The 13004-nt window shown below is 39.1% G+C and overlaps 1 protein-coding gene across 2 annotated transcripts in view; it reads left to right on the forward strand.

Moving 5' to 3' along the window:
• Positions 1-13004, forward strand: part of PDS5A (PDS5 cohesin associated factor A) — a 77077-nt gene that overhangs the window by 62741 nt on the left and 1332 nt on the right. Inside the window, exons 27-33 of one of the 2 annotated variants that reach the window (XM_053975190.1) lie at positions 793-925; positions 1531-1650; positions 2753-2815; positions 7325-7464; positions 8480-8585; positions 11025-11377; positions 12418-12568. In XM_053975190.1, the coding sequence (XP_053831165.1) occupies positions 793-925; positions 1531-1650; positions 2753-2815; positions 7325-7464; positions 8480-8585; positions 11025-11377; positions 12418-12568 (1066 nt within the window). The remainder of the gene's footprint in view (positions 1-792; positions 926-1530; positions 1651-2752; positions 2816-7324; positions 7465-8479; positions 8586-11024; positions 11378-12417; positions 12569-13004) is intronic. The other variant, XM_053975192.1, reaches the window with a different exon arrangement.

Genomic DNA, 13004 nt, shown 5'->3' on the forward strand with positions numbered 1-13004 from the left:
AGTTTGTATCAGGTAATAAGATGGGGGCTTTTGTGAACAGGGAATTTGTATGTCTTTCCCAGCTAAGTACTATTTTACCTTACAGTGACTGTTGACCCTCTAACCATATGCAGTGGTGGAGCTTGGTAGCAAATGATAGCATGGCTGGACCAGTTGGACTTTATATCATAATTGACAAATTTTTAAAACAAACTTTCAGTCAAAATTAAATGTAGTCTCACTATAAGTAAGCTAGATTTAAAGAAAGAAACCTAGGAAGGCTAGGAATTTTCCTCCCATATGGAACATTAGGAAGAATCTGACCTGCTTTTTGGATCTCCTCTCCTATTTGAACTGCAGTATTAATCCACCTCGTGTGGATAACTGTCTAGCAGCAGCATGATTTGTTTAAGCCTGCCTTGAGTGTGCTCATGGTCCACTGTTGACAGGGACATGATGTTCAAAATAGTGATTACAGAATTTCATTTGGGTGATGATAGCACCAGAATTACTGTTTCTCTTCATATGTGGAAGAGAAAAAAGTTGATTGGCTGGGCAGTATTTACAGATTTAATAATAAGCACACTAATTTGGCAGGTTTACTCAAAGGAGTACAGTTGAGACTGTGTGTGGTAAAAGTCTAGACTCTGTTTACACCACTATATGAAGTTACCTGTTTATGTCTTCAAATTGATTTTGGTTTCTTAAGAAAAAGCTAGTACAGCTAACAAAATTTTGTAAAACTTTGCTGTATATAGGAGCTGTAGTATAAAAAGCTGGAGTGTAATTGCTTGTGGTTTTATGGCTTTTTAGGTGCCTGTGGTTCATGCTTGAAGTTCTAATGACAAAGAATGAAAACAATAGCCATGCCTTCATGAAAAAGATGTCAGAAAACATCAAGCTTACCCGAGATGCTCAGTCTCCTGATGAGCCAAAGGCCAATGAAGTAAGAAATGCAGTTGAGATTAGTGCTGGGTGATGAGCTGAGGGTTTCACAAGCAGGATTTGCAGGAAGTCTGAAAGAGCTAGCTCTGAGATTTTTATGTTTTTTTAAAGACACTGCTAATTGCAAGCACTGTCTGTATGTTTCCAATCTTGTTCTTGCAAAACCTTGCTGACCTCAGCCAGTACATAATACCTGCATTTTTTAAAAGTATTCCTCCTATTGCCTGCCTTATTTTAACTGCCTAGTTTCCTCACATAAGTATCTTCTGCTGTTGGGAGAGGAAACATTGTATTATACAGTTGTTGTTAAACCCATTAGTTTCTAGCAGAGATGAGAAACCATTTAAGGTGATTTGATTGAGCAAGAGCTTCAATTGTACAACATAGTCATGTAAAATATTACTAGGTTTTATAAATAGTATACGAAAAATGAGGATTTCTCCATGTGTTTTAGGACCCAGTAGTATGGATAATGATATAATTTTTTAAAATATCCTTAGTGGTGCTTATTTAAACACATATTTTAAACTTTTTTAACTACTGCATTCTTTCTATGCTGTAAAAAAAGTAATTCCTAAAGCATGCTTTTCTTCTTTTTTTCTCCAGAAACTTTACACAGTATGTGATGTAGCACTATGTGTAATCAACAGCAAAAGTGCTTTGTGCAATGCAGATTCACCAAAGGACCCTGTATTGCCAACCAAATTTTTTACACAACCTGAAAAGGTAAATTTGTTAATTTTATTTCCAAAGTAATAATGGAAAATACTTTTTTTTGATGATTGAGAGCTGGTTATCTCCGTAAGACAATGAGTGGGAAAATGTATATTTTATTATCAGCAATTAATTTTTTAATGTCAGCTCTATGCTGTGCTCTCTGTATTATGAACACGTGACAGAAATGTTTGTAACCAGGTGAGAGCTAATTGGAATTAATGCTGATATGTTGGCATGTATTGCTGAATAATTTCATTAGTGTGATTTACAAGTGCATCTGAATATATGAGAATATATGTATTTTCTGACTGTATATCTGAATTAGAATGCAAATCAGAAAAAAAAAGGGAACATTATGTTACCCATGATATGTTACTATCTGTCAGTAGCTGTTGGGCTGTTCTGCTTGCTGTACAAGTTGGTCCTCTTATTACTAGCTTTGGCAAGTACAGCTCTGCTGTCAGCAGTGGCACTACTGCTCTCCAAGAGACCTTCTTCTGAAGAGTGTAAGGGGAGCACAAGTAATTCTCTGGACCAGACCTGATGTTTTAGTTGTCCTGGAGAATGTACTGGCTGACATTTTTCAGTGCCCTAGGCTGTTAATTAACAGCCTTTCCAGAGTCTGTTTAAGCAAAATTTGTTTTCTATTTTATTGTGAAATGGCAGATGCCATGTAACAGTGAGCTGGTGCCTTTATTCAGTTACAGGATTTCAGTCTGTGTAAACTCTGATACTTGGAGTGACAAAAGTAACAACTTTAAGCTTGTTTAGAGAAAATGGCACCTCTCTTCCTCTGTTAGGACTTCCCATTAAAAATGTGCAAGTGAACAAATAGGGAAAGCAATTTTGCATCATTTAAAAAAATTCATGTCACTTTCATCCCAATTTCAGATATGGTATGCTATCATTCAATAATGCTTGCTGTAAATCTTCACCAAACTACAAGCTTGACCTATCTTTATTAGATTGATTCATTGGTCAGCAGGTTGCATGGTGTGAATTATGTGTAACTCTTGATAATTGCATCTGAGTAGTTAGTTGAGTGTATATAGAAAAAAAAAAGAGTTGAGATTGACACATTAAATACAAACTAATTTTTATTTTTATGCAGGATTTCTGCAATGACAGGAATTACATTTCAGAAGAGACAAGGGTTCTTCTTTTGACAGGAAAGGTACTATATTTTGACAAGTTGCAAGCTTTTGAATATTACTTGTGATTTTTAAAGTGTTCTGGACTGTTAGAGTTTAAAAATTATATTAAGAGTTCATGCACAGTAATTTGTAACTCTTTATTTGATGACATATAATGAATTCCTTGAACATGCTACCTGATGAGTACACAACACCAAGATTGTTATTTGTGCACTGAGGTAGAGGTTCTTGATTACAGTTTCTTCTATTACTGAAGTAAGCTTGGCATAAAGTTATGGTGCATGTAGAGAATTGTGACACCACTAGCATTGGTGATCTTAAATTTTCAGTTGTAATATAGTTTTTAATGCTGTTAAATTCATCTGCAAATGTCTATGCACTTTTGAACATCTGTTTCAGAGAGTCCCAGCCAGAGATGTTCTGTGATGCTAACATCCTTTATTTGCAAAGCAGAGCACCTTTGGGAGAGGCTTCCCAAAATGTAATGCAGAATTAGGTTCAGTACAACAGTAGGAGATATCACAGAATCATTAAGGTTGGAAAGACCTCCAAAATAATTTATTCCAGCCACTGACCAAACACCACCATATCAACTAACCACGGCTCTAGATGCCATATTGAGTATTTCTTGAATACTTCCAGGGATGGTGACTCTACCACATCCTTGGCCAGTCTATTCCAATGCCTGACAGTCCTTTCAGTGAAGGAATTTTTCCTGATTTTTAACCTCAACCTCTCCTGGCACCGCTTGTAGCCATTGCCTTTTTTCTGTCTTTAGCTGCCTGGGAGAAGAGGCCACTCCCCACCTGGCTACAACCTCCTTTCAGGCATTATAAAGAGTTTTAAACACACCTAGCTCCCTCAGCTGCTCTTCATAAGACTTTTGTTCCAGACCCTTCACCAGCTCCGTTGCACTTCTCTGGACTCACTCCAGCACCTCAGTGTCCTTGCAGTGAGGGACCCAGAATCGGGAACAGGATTCAAGGTGTGGTCTAACCAGTGCTGAGTAGAGAGGGACAGTCACTGCCCTGGTCCTGCTGGCCACACTGTTGCTGACACAGGCCAGGATGCCATTGGCCTCCTTGGCCACCTGGGCACACCCTGGCTCGTGTTCAGCAGCTCTCAGCCAGTACTCCCAGCTCCTTTTCCACTGGGCAGCTTTCAAGCCACTCTTCCCCAGCCTGTAGCCCTGCCTGGGCTTGTTGTGACCTAAGGACCTGGCAGGGGGCCTTGTTGAACCTCATAGCACTGGCCTTGGCCAATTGATCCAGCCTGTCCAGGTCCTTCTGCAGAGCCTTTGGCCCTCCAGCAGAGAGTACTGCCACTCAATTGGTGTCATCTGTGAACTGACTGAGGGGACACTCACTCAATCCCTTAGTCCAGGTCATCACTAGAGGTACTGCTCCCTTGGGAACACCTGTAGTGACTGGCCACTGCTGCATGTAGCACCCTTCACCACCACTCTCTGGGCCTGGCCACCCAGCCAGCTATTAACCCAGTGAGGAGTGCAACTGTCCACACTATGCACTGCCAGCTTCTCCAAGAGTATGCTGTGGGAGACAACATTAAAGGCTTTAGTGAAGTCCAGGTAGACTACATCCAGAGCCTTTCCTCATCCACTAGGTAGGTCATCTGATTATAAAAGGAGATCAGGTTGCTCAAGCAGGACCCATCTTTCCTAAATCCATGCTGGGTAGGCCTGATCCCCTGTACACACCCTGTGATCACACTCAAGATAACCAACAGATCATCCATAACTTTCCTGGCTGCCAAGATCGGGCTGACAGCCCTGTAGATCTCCCAGATCCTCCTTCTGGCCACCTTATAGATTAGCATCACAGTGGCCAACCTCCAGTCATCTGGGTCCTCTCCAATTAACCAGGACTGATGAAAAATGCTGGAGTGGCTTGGTGAGCTTTTCTATCAGTTCCCTCAGCACCCGGGGGATCCCATTCAGCCCCATAGACTTGTGAGTGTCAGAGTGGCTCACCAGGCCACTAGCTACTTCCTTCTGCATTGCAGGGGATCTGTTCTGCTCCCTGTCCCTGTCTACCAGTTCAGAGGATAGGTAACTTAAGTATAACTGACCTTTCTGTTAAAGAGGCAAGGCATTAAATCCCTCAGCTTTTTCCTTATCCTTGGTTACAATGTTCCCCTTCATGTCCAGTAAAGCATTGAGGTTTTCCTTTGCCCTCCTTTTGTTAATGTATTTGTAAAATTTTTTATTATCTTCCATTGCAGTGGCCAGCTTGAGTTTTAACTGAACTATTATGTTTTTATATATTTATGTTATATTTTTATACTACTTTTCTGCATATAATTATATAAATATGATTTAGAAGTAAACACTATCTCTTTGGTGTTCTCTGATACAGTTACGACGTTTTAGATCTTGCTGTGGCTGATGACTTGACCCATGTGCTCGGGCTCAGTAGGCAACAGGAAGTTTTATATTTTGTCCCTGGAGAGCAGTCACGGAAGTTTTCGTAACTGGCATGTCACATTCTTCATGTAATTTTACATTTCCTTAGAGGCCAAGTTAATAAATTAAGATATACCCGAGAAGAAAATATAATTCCCATGGGTGAAAGTTATGATGGAGCAGGCGGGAGAAAGATATTACAGATGCTGGAAAACATTTGCTAACAAAAAAAGCAGCAATCTCTGTAGAAAAGGCTTGTTACTGGACACATGTTCATCATGACTGCATCATCCTAGTGCTAATTCTGCACAGTATTTACTTAAGCATATTATTCTTTTAATATAGTAATTTATTTGTTCCATTTACTGAGTAACTGAGTTTAATGCATGTCCAAAGAAGGAAAACAAAATGAGTGAAGTGTCTGGAGCCACAAGTCTTATGAGGAGCAGCTGAGGGAACTGGGGTTGTTTATCATTCCCCCTAGACAGAGTGTTGTAACACAGGGCTCTGGGGGTCCCAGGGCCCATCATTGGTATTGAAGACAGAGGCAAAGATGGGGTTAAATGTTTCTGCTTTGTCACCTCCTGTTTGTGAGGTGACCAGCCTCATCAAGTAATGTCCCAGTGTTATCTCTGATCCTCTTTTTGCTTTTGACACATCTTAAAAAACCTTTTTTGTGACCTTTATGGTGCTGGCCAACTTGAACTCTAATCAAGCTTTGGCCACAGGAATTTTCTCCTTGCAGTGGTGAACAGCATTTCTGTAGTCTTGCCATATTGTCTGTCACTGCTTCCAAATACTGTATACTTTTTGTTTTCTGCCTAAGTTCCAGAAGAAGATCCCTGCTCAGCCAGGCTAGATTTCTGCCTGACTTGCTTGACATCTTACACTTTGCAATGGCCTGTTCCTGTGCTTTAAGAGATGGTTCCTAAAAAGTGACCAGCGTCCATAGATCAAATACCTTCAAAAGCAGATTCCCAGAGCACCCAAAGTCTGCTGTTCCCCATATACAGGGCCAAGGATGTCCATAAGGCCAAGGGCAGTTGATCCAGAAGGTCCTGTAATTCCTTGTAGAATGATGCATTGCTAGTAACGTCCTGGCTGGGTGGTCAGTAGTAGACTCCCACAACAACATCCACTTTATTTGCTTTCCCATTCATCCTTATTGTGCTGGTTCAGGGCAAATTTGGGAGAGAACCCCCAAAGGGGTTCCTCTAGGAAGCAGATTCAATTGGCCCCTCCCCCAACCAGTTCGGGAAAAATACGTCTTTGGAGAAAAATGGGGAAAACTGTTTATTAAACAAAAAAAACCTAAACAGTATTAAACAATAAAACCTCTTGCTGCTCCAAAAGAGGGACAAACTCAGAAAGTCCCCTCGGTGAGCTGTAGCTTGGCTCACTCAGTCTCTGATCAGTCCCTCTAGCACTGGAAATGCCACGGCCCAGGCCCGGCCCGCTGGGCCACACATGTGAGCTGCCAGTGCTCTGCTGGGTGTTCAGTCCAGAGCAGGTTTGAGCAGGTCCAAAGAAAAGGCAAAGCCACAGTCCAGGGAACTTCTTTGCCTCAGCTAGCTAAAACTAACTGAAAAGCAAAGGAGAGCCCTGTCTCGCTGTCTGTCTGTCTGCAGACACCACAGTCCAGGAGCAGGAATGTAGAGGAGTGAGTGCAGTTTCTGAAAACAAACTCTGTGCTTCTTCTCCCCCCCTTCACTCCTGGAACAAGTCTTAAAGGTGCAAAACTTATTCAGTATAAACAGAACAGACGACTGGACATAGAAGCATCATACAGTCAACCCAGGACACTTACCCAGAGGCTCTCAGCTCTAATATTGCCTAACATTTTGGCTTTTGCTGAGACTTCTCCAGCTGCTATGTCTTCAAAGCATGAGAGAGAGAAGAGCAGTTGATTAAGTGCTCTTAAATTACAAGAAGTAAAAGCATAAACAGTGTTTTTAAAGTAAAGATAAGGTTAGTAGCTCTAAACTGATGGCATTGTGATCAAGACTTATCCCAGGATAAGTATTTTTAAATATTCAAGCAAATATTTGTAAAATTAAATATGTATCTGAAGTTTGCATTTTTTAAGATTTAAACATTTTTTTTCTAGCCAAAACCAACTGGTGTATTAGGTACAGTAAACAAACCATTATCTGCAACTGGAAGGAGACCATATATTAGGACTACAGGATCAGAGACTGGAAGCAGTGTAAACTCTGAGCTGAGCTCTTCTGCAGGAAACAGATCAAGGTATGGGAGTCCAACATTTCTTTTATCAGCTCTTTACTTAATGGTCTCCATTGTTCTTGCAAGTTTTAGGACAGGACATGATTTGGTGTGTGTGCTTACATGTTGGAAGAGTGTCCTTATTTTGTCTGGTTTTAGAAAATGTAGTAGTTCTCAAAAGGTAAAATCTCCATACTTGCTTTTTGGTTCAGTTTGTGTGGTTGATGTCTTGATGTATAAATCAGGATTAATCCTGACTGGAAACAAAAAACTTTTTTGATATAGATGGGATATTCTGATCTGTGTAAGATTAAGTATGATAAAAAGAGCTTGTTGAAGCAGCCAGGGTCTCAGTGGAAAGATGCGACCTATGATGGTAATACTCAGTGTTTCTTCTAGCAACATTATTTTTATATGGATGTGGAGTTTTAAAATTTGTTGTAAATCTGGAGACACAGTTTATACTTTCAGATTTTCATATTGTGCAATTTGGTTTGGAATTTATTACCAGCCTAAAATAAAGGGTTAAAGAAAGCAGAGAAAGTCAAGTCTAGTCGCTACATTTCGTAAGGCCAAAGGAAAGTATAACTGTGTTCAGAATTTGTTCAGTAAAGTGTACATGATAGAAGTTGTAATAATCTTACTTTTTTCTGTTTTGTTCTTTTGTTTTCTGTAAAGTTGAAGCATTATTGGTGATTATTATTCTTCACTACATTTTCCAGTATTGGCTCTTTCTATCTGGAAAAAGAACACAGCTGATTTTAAAGCTCTGGTCTTAAGTTTGCAAAAGTCATTATACAGTGGTGTGTCTGTGGTAAGGGATTTGGCTCAGTGATCAGCCAATTCCTTTCAGACCTTTCCCAGTTCTGGGAAAGAAAATACATGTGTGGACTTCAGCAAATTCAATTGTTTTTAAACTAATTTAGCTTATTGCATTGATTCCCCTTCCCCTTACCCCCTTTATTTTACCCCCAAATTTCCAAACATTTTTTCTTTTCAATATATTTTCATTTTGTTATGTCTTCCATGATGTTCCCAGGGAACAAAGTTCAGATATATCAGAAACCGGAGTCAGTGAAAATGATGAAAATCCTGTGAGGATTATTTCAGTCACACCAGCAAAGACAGAACCTGTGAAAAACAAGGTATGTCCAGGGATTTTATACTGATGTCTGTAATAAGCTTGACATTGGGGTTTTTTTCAGTACATATCACTGCAGGTGGTCTCTGAGGAACTGGTAACATCCAGTTTCATTTCATATAGTTGTGTCAGTTTCCTAGCCTGACTGTATCTTCATAACAGTCATTTATTTTATCCAGAGGAATTGATAGCACTCATTTGAATAGATTTTATTCTTCTTTAAAATTCCAAAGTATTCCCGCATTTATTCTGCATTTTCCAGTACAAGTAACAGTGAGCCTGGGATTCAGAGTGAAAGTTTACATCTGTAGTAGCTTCAACTGAAATTACTGCCAAGAAAATGTCAAGCGGTCCTACAGCATGAAATAAACATCTAACTTTGGAATTTTGTCACAACTAAAATATTAATTAAACTGTTAAAAATATATTGTATGGTTCACCCCCCTTTCATTAAAGAGAGAACACCATGTGTAAATCATAATAATTTTTTAACTTATAAAACATACAATAGCATGAATTTTAACACAGCTGAGTCCTGCACCTGGGATAGATTAAACTCAAGCAGCTGTACCACATGCTGGGATCTGCCTGGCTGGAGTGCAGGCTGTCTGGGAAGGACCTGGGGGACCATCCCCAGTGGATTACCAACAGAGCATGAGCTGACTGTATGCCTTGGCTGCAGTGAGGACAGCAAGCTGTGTCCTGAGTAGTCAGCAGCTAGAGGGATGTGGTTATTCCACCCCATTTGGCATTCATTAGGCCATACCTGGAATACTGTATCCTCCCCAGTTTGATGCAGATACTGAAAAACTGGAGGGAGCCTTGCAGGGGGCACCAAGGTGATTAAGGCATGGAAATGTTATTGTGGGAATAAAGATTTGAAGTGTTGGGCTTGTTCAGCTTAGAGAAGAGAAGCTTTGGAGAGGATCAATCAGTCTTTCAACATCTAAAAGGTATTTATGAAAGAGATTGATGGAAGTATTCTCAAGGCTGCTTGCTGGAAGGACAAAAGGCTACTAGAAGTTGTTGCTTCAGGGGAATTCTGTCTGGATGCAAGCAGGAAAAAAAATACAAAAAAACCCCAAAACATTGGGGAGAAATTTAAACACTGGAAAAGACTGTCCAGAAAAGTGGTGGATTATCAGTGTTCATGGCTTGACATGCCAAGGCCCTGGATAATCACTGAGGCCCCACTGTCAACGGGTTTGACAAGATGATTTTTGAAGATCGCTTCCAACCTAGATGATTCTGTGATTTAAAATAGATTTTTGTAATAATGTAGGGATATGTAGTTGATTTAGGCTTTTTAATAAGTTATATATCTCCTTAATTTCTTTTTATTAGGTGTAATCAGAGTAATAACCAGGTGTTTTGGATTTGTATCATCATACAGAAAAATTAGGCAAAGCACATATAAAGTAAATCTTCAAAAATGCTTTCTGTGTTCCTGAAGTTGAAATTTCAGAGAATCTGTAAAGTTCATATTGTAAGTGTCTTCTATGAAGCTGCTGGAACAATAGTGAAGGTTACAGAGATTACCTGACTCATTTGAACACATAAACAATAATAGTAGAATATTCAACAAAAAAAGTCCTTGGTTCAGATACAGCACATAGAATAGTGGCATTAGTTTGTTTGAATTTGCTGAGTCCTTCCAGCCATATTTCTTCAGTATCCTTTTCTCTACCCCTTCTCCCAGCTAGTTTGGAAGTCAGTGTTCAGATGAAGGCTTAGCTTCCAGTTGCTTCCTCTTTGATTCCTTATGAATACTGCTGTGTGTAGAGAAGTACATTGTTAACTCTTTCTGTTTCAGATATACAGACACCTCTTCATGGTATTTAATCACTTCATTACCTTGTTCAGTGTCTTGAGAAGAACATAGCATGTAGGCAATACCTATTCAGACATGACAAAGAATTAACAAACATAGCAAGTTCATTTTTGGTCTGATCTTACTTTTTTATTCCCTTGAGTTTTTCTTTACTGGCACTTAGGTCTTCAGTAAACTGCACCTTTACTGAATGTTGGTCTCACAATTTGCATGTATGGAAGTAAATAGTAAATACTGCTGTATTGAAATAATTCTTCTGCTCCTCAGTTTTCTTTTGTCATTTGACAAAGAGACAGTAAAAGGAACTTGTCCAGAAAAATGATCATGGGAGGAGCCCATAAAGATAATTATTCTTACTGTACTCTCTCACACCACTAAAAGATAGATTGGGTGCAGTTACTAACATTACACACAATGTAGAAAATATTTTTGCAAGGATAAGGTCCAAAATCCCATTTAGTAAAACGTACTGCTAGGTCTAAAACCATGTTATGTGTTTTCATAACAATACTTAAAATTTTAAAAACTCATGTTTCTGATGGAAGGAGGTAACAATTTGGGTTTGCCTTTGGGAATCTTTTTGTCTTCACATTCATGATTTTTATTTTCTAGGAGATAAATTCTGATCAGACAACACAAGGAAATAGCACTGAACGTGGGAAAAAAAGAACAGCGACAGCATCTGGAACTGAGAATATTCATCAAAAAACAGAAGAAAAAAGTGTAGAAGAAACAGGCCCATCGCTTGCAGCAAAAACCAGAAGGGGGCGACCAACCAAACCAGAACCTCAGGGTACCACTGCAAAAAACGAGGAAACAAATAAACCACCTGTCAGGGGAAGGAAGAGGGCAGCAGCCAACCAAGAAGGTCCAGGGAGTTTAGAGGCAGGTAATGCCAAAGCACCAAAACAGCAAGACACAGCAAAAAAGCCAGCAGCAGCACAGAGACAAATTGATCTACAGAGGTAAAAATTAAATAATTAAATACATGGTGGGGGGTGGTCCTTTCCTGTCTAAAGGCAGACCCTGAGTTTACTATTACAACAGACCTAGCATAGTTAAGGGCACAACTAAACCACAGCAGATGTTGCAACCATATGTTGCATTGAGTTCTGTTTTTCAAAGTAAGTACCTGGGCAGCTGGAACTGGAGGATAAAGTTCACCTGTTTTCACCAAATGTTATTTTTATGTATTCTGGTTCCCCTTGCTAGAATTGCTGTCTAAAGGAACTCAGAGTTGATGGTGTTTCAGTGCATTCATTGCACTGAAATACGCAGCCAGGCATACAGGCATTTGGCTACTCTGCTGTGCTTCCCTTCAGTGACAGCAAAGGCTTGGAAACTAACTGTCTTTACTGCACAGGAAAATTTGTAATGCCAACTGTAGCTATTTTCTGGTATTTTGGGTCTGTGCTTGTTTTAATGTTAGCAGTACTGTAATGTCTGTTTTAAGTAACTGAAAATTAACATTTGGAACTTTGTAAACTACAAACCAGGATTTGGATGATAATCTGGGCTGTTTTAGTGTTTAAACACGTTGACTGGTTTACAGTACAAGTAAATCATAATGTGCATTTACATGAGAAGTTTGTTTTGCTGGACCTGGTACATAATTAATGCAAAAGAGTCCAAAGTGGGAGAGCAATAAGGTCTGCAAACCAGTGTGCTCTAAGAAATCACAAATTAATCAAAGAATCATTGGAATAGTTTCTTTCTAGAGATTTGTAAGTTGATGATCTTGCAGAGAACCTTGAACAAAAATAGTTTTACCTTTTCTTCTCAGAGTAAGCTTTATACACCAGTAAAATGTTCTGTCAAAAGTGTGATATTTGTGTACTGCCTTGCAATGCTTGTTCAATATGTCAAATTTCTTCAAGTTTTCAAAAGAACAAATAGCACTGTCCGTAGCCTTTAATAAGCTACTCTGTCAGATAACATCTTTAAAATGTGTAATATCTCAAGTGTTTCTTGGACAAAATACCAAAACATTGTTAACGTTTTTCAGAAGCCAGGTGCTTGGAAGTGATGGAGATTCACTGTTGGAGATAGACTCAAGTTCAGAATACTCTCAAAATGCAATGGATCTTTTTAAGGCCTGTGGGAGCAGCCAGGAAGATACTGAGGATACAGAGATAGCAGAGGGAGGCTTCCTTAAGGTGTAGCAGGCATCTTATACAGGACAATTCTCTGTTTTTACTTCTTTATTGTAGTTTGTACAGTAAGAAATAAAGAAATTTGAGTGTAAAAAAAAGCTCTAATAGGTTTTTTGCTTTTAAGTAGACATGTACAAGTTACTGTAAATACTTGGAAAGCATTTGAAGTACTGCCTATTCTGAAGTAAAATGGGCTATTTTTATAAACCTTGGTAATTACAGTTAATTAGATCAAGTTACTGTTCTTAATCTCTGCTTCCAGTGAAAGCAGTGCATAACTGCTTATATTTATGCTGAAAAAACATTACTTGGTGATGGAATTCTAAAATGCACAATTCAAGTTGTGTAGTTTCAAGTTTATCAGGAAGTTGTGCTGTACAATAAGGGAGTTCAGTTGTATTCAATTAATTATGTAATTGTTGAGCAGATACAAGATGGA

Source organism: Vidua macroura, chromosome 4, assembly GCF_024509145.1.
Source record: "Vidua macroura isolate BioBank_ID:100142 chromosome 4, ASM2450914v1, whole genome shotgun sequence".
Lineage (NCBI taxonomy): Eukaryota > Metazoa > Chordata > Aves > Passeriformes > Viduidae > Vidua > Vidua macroura.